This window comes from Scylla paramamosain, chromosome 37, assembly GCF_035594125.1.
Source record: "Scylla paramamosain isolate STU-SP2022 chromosome 37, ASM3559412v1, whole genome shotgun sequence".
NCBI lineage: Eukaryota > Metazoa > Arthropoda > Malacostraca > Decapoda > Portunidae > Scylla > Scylla paramamosain.
In genome coordinates, this window is record NC_087187.1 from 5530001 (window position 1) to 5534271 (window position 4271).

At 37.3% G+C, this 4271-nt stretch overlaps 1 protein-coding gene across 1 annotated transcript in view; it reads right to left on the reverse strand.

Moving 5' to 3' along the window:
• The window catches only part of LOC135091421 (hepatoma-derived growth factor-related protein 2-like), a 12671-nt gene extending 8826 nt beyond the window's left edge, over positions 1 to 3845 (reverse strand). The window contains exons 1-3 of the mRNA XM_063989062.1: positions 3473 to 3845; positions 1667 to 1831; positions 314 to 385 (exon numbers count right to left, since the gene is read on the reverse strand). Coding sequence (XP_063845132.1) covers positions 314 to 385; positions 1667 to 1801 — 207 coding nt within the window. The 5' untranslated portion in view covers positions 1802 to 1831; positions 3473 to 3845. The remainder of the gene's footprint in view (positions 1 to 313; positions 386 to 1666; positions 1832 to 3472) is intronic.
• Between the last annotated feature and the right edge of the window lie 426 nt (positions 3846 to 4271).

A 4271-nucleotide genomic window follows, 5' to 3' on the forward strand; every position in this document is an offset into this window, starting at 1 on the left:
TGTGGAAGTAATGGGGGTTTTCAAGGGTCCAGTAATAGTTTAAGGGTATAGTAGATGTAATGGGGGTTTTCAAGGGTGTTTTCATGGCCCTAGTGATAGTTTAACAGGATCTAGTAGAAGTAAAGGCGGTTTTCAAGAGTGTTTTCATGATTCTAGTGATAGCTTAACATAGAATCTACATTTTCATCATCAGTGACATTCAAAGGGATAACATAAGTCAATACTAACTGAATATAATTGAAAACCAACGTAATTTATCTTAACCTAACCTAATTTTTCTTAACCTAACCTAACCCAAAGCAGTCAAACATACCGCTGTGAGCAGCACCCCGTTGTCTTCCCAGTCCAGGTATGCATGGCGGCGTGACACCTTCTTGTCCCCACACTGGAGCGGGAGAGGGAGAGGGGCAGGGTGTGAGCAGGGAGGGTTGGATGGGGGGAAGGGAGGGGTGGGACAAGCTGGGAGGGGATATGGAAGGAGTTAGGGAATGTGTGTGTGTGTGTGTGTGTGTGTGTGTGTGTGTGTGTGTGTGTGTGTGTGTGTGTGTGTGTGTGTGTGTGTGTGTGTGTGTGTGTGTGTGTGTGTGTGTGTGTGTGTGTGTGTGTGTGTGTGCTTATCTAGCTGTAGTATACAGGGCCAGGGCTGAAGTGCTTGTTCCAATCTCTTCATCCATAACTGTGCAGTCCTTCCTTTAGTTGATGTACACTCATTGCCTGTTTCACTCCTCTTTTAGTCCATTCACATATCTACATTTCTATGAGACAAGCAATACTTTTATATTTAAACACCTCCCTTTCTCAACTTTCTTCTCCTCTCAGATATCCAGCCTCTCTCTGTCCCTGTAATGGTAAATGTTGTCTGTCTATTTCTACCTGCACATTCATTAACTTGTATGTTGTAATTAAGTGTGTGCGTGTTAGGCGATGTGATAAGAAGCAGCAATAAGAGAAAATGACAAAGGAGGGAGACAGTAGTGGGATGATGGCCAGGGGAGGGGGAGGGAGAGGGAGCAAGTAGCAAGACATATCAAAAACACAAATTATAAGAGAAATGACCAGACAGCAAGGAAGAAAAGTGACAATAGTGATCAGCTGACTGGATAACTCTCATGAATATTTACACTTCAGTTAGTATGCATAAGCTACTGTATATTATTAAGGTCTTTAGTGATTTGAGATACTGGGTTGCATGTACAAGAATAATCCAATGTTTTGAGCATTAGTGAAGGTTTCGGCAAGGATATACAGTGCAGTTATACAGTTAGTGTGTTTATGGTGTGCTTGCAAAGAAGGGAAGAATGGATATTGAGGAAAGTAGATGAGTAAACACACATACATATACAACACACATATATATACATACACATACACACACAAATAAAGAAAAACAATAATAATGATAGTGATTAAACAAACTATGGAATTTTGAAAGAGAATGACAGTTTAATGGATTTTTCACTTCTATCTTTCTATTTTTTCTTAACATTCTTTATGAAAAAAAGCACACAAAAAATATGACAATAATAACAATCTACAGAAACTATACAACTTTTAACTTAGAAATAGTAATTGGCAAATATTTCTATCTCATTCTTTGTACCCTTCAACACACACACACACACACACACACACACACACACACACACACACACTAATAATGACCCACCTTGAGAAGCGAACCCCTGCCGAGGACCAAGGGGAGGGTCACCTGAACACCAGGGTTGCCAAGGTCACCAAGCAGCGTGCCCTGCCCACTGCCATCAGCATCAGGAGCCTCAACGCGCACCAGACTCACACTCATCACCACAGCACTGTCTTGATGTGTGGTGCCCTTGAAAAATAATAATGGTGAACTAAACGCACTATGAATCTTTTAAAGAGAATGGCAGTTTAATGGATTTTTTACCTCTCTTTTTTTTTTTTTTATATTCATGAAAATAAAAAAACATGAAAAAATATAAGTGAAAATAATAATCTACATATACCAAGGCTGTTTCCCCTTAAAAAAATTTGGTAGTTAGGACAAGGTACACAGCTTACCACCCACAATTAGCAAGGTTTTTTACATCTAAAGGTTAAGGTAGTGTAGTGAGGTATAGGGGCAGATATTCTTGTTTGTTGACTATTTTTAATTTTCCCAAAAGCAGTATTTTCTCCTTAAACTTTTAAGACTGCCCAAATTTCTCCTATTTTCACCTTCCCCAGCCTAAAACTCACTTTCACCAGGTCACTCAAGCTTATCCTGGAGACGGGCAGCAATAGAATACACAAGGAGCCACTACTGGTGCCATCTACCCCTTAAAAAAAAAATAATAATAATAATAAATAAATAAATAATGAATAAATACTGCCAACCAATTCCAAGTCAAAATACTCAGCAAGACAAGATAAAGGCAATGAAGTAGGTAACAATTGACCACCGGGGGGGATGCTGGTGCTGCTTACCACAATAACCTGGGATAATAATGTGAATTTTATGTAGGAATTAAAACAATACAGCATTCTGAAAGTTAAACCGCATAAATTAGTGACACAGTTAATAGTTTACTGCCTGGAAGAAAATGCTGCTTAATATTATAATGCCAGGAATAATAAGAATCTGAACTTTGTGTAGGAAATTTTAGAACGATGCTGCATTCCATACATTGCACCACAAGCCTTACTGATGGCAACACAATGACACTGGTAACAATTCATATATTATATCAACAGGAATAATAATAATGTGAGCTTAGTCTAGATTCTAGAATATTAAAAAAAGATGCTACATTTAAAAAAAATTGCACCTTAAACCTTACTGATGCCACCACAATGATAGGTAACAGTTTAAATATATCACCAGGAGTAATAATAATAATAATAATAATAATAATAATAATAATAATAATAATAATAATAAATAATAATAATAAAAAATCCTGCATTCCAAATCGCCCCACAAACTTTACTGATGGATGGTGTGGTAACAATTCAGTGGTGGAAGATAGTGTTATGAAAATAATACCAAGAATAAAAGTTACCTTCATCTAGAATTTAAAAAGGCTGTGGTGTTCTGCAAATTACACAATGTCACAGGTCATGTTACTCACCACAATAATACCAGGAATAACAAAAAACAAATGATAACTTTAGAATTTTTTAAAAGGATGCGGCGTTCCGAAAATATATTCACGAGTTAATGATTACACCACTTTACAATTACACCATTTAATAGATCATCTTACCTGTACTAACATATGCACATCGACCAGTAATTACATGCAGGTGCAGTAGTCAGAACACTCTGTGGCACTCACTGACATGCCAAGATAATGATAACACGACAAATAAGATAATTTCTGGGGGGCGGATTTCACTTTTAAGTATACACATTGTCGTATTTCTCCATGATTTACCTATCTTACTAAACTAACTAATTTATTTAACTACCTGCTTGCTTCATGTCATCTTCAAGAAACCAACATGTACTTACCTGTATAATAATTAGCAGTGGATGGAGAAATGCGCGCCTCTTTTTAATTTATATATTCTCACTGATATGACACTTTTCTCCTCTCTTCACTTTTCTCTTTCTCTCACTCTCTCATGCAGTACAATTTTCCTCCTCCCTAGCTCTTCTCATTCCCACTGTCTCGTGCTGCGTCTTGTCTTCTCTCAGCGTCCCAGTGTTGCTAATGTTATGTTTGTGTTGCTTTGGTTGCTGTCATGTGATGCAATTTTGCGCGCGCACGTTGGTGTGTTTCAGTCTCAGCAACGGCACGCCAGCCTCGCCTTCCCGAGCTGTGGAGAGGCTGAGAAGGTGGAGACTGGAGGAGGACACTGGAGAAACACACACACACACACACACACACAGCATCAGCGCATAAGAGTAAACGTTGGTTATTTTTCTTATGTCTATAGAATCTACGTAGATATTAATTACTTTTCTCTTTCTTCCTCCTCCTCCTTCTCCTCCATCTATAACAGCAGCAGTAACAACAACAACAATAACTACTACTACTACTACTACTATTAGTAGTACTACTACTGCTGCTGCTGCTGCTGCTGCTGCTGTTAATTATAAAGTAAAAAAAAAAAAATGTCGGAACCTTGACACGATTAAAGCCACTGAAAACATCCGTTTTGTATTTACAATGATAATAAAAAAAAACATTTAAAATAATATTAACGCATTTTTAGAAAAAAAAAAAACAGGAATAAACAAATAAAAGGTTTAAAATTTTTGAAATCTTGACACGATTAAAAATTATTCTAAAGTCCACAAGTTAAAT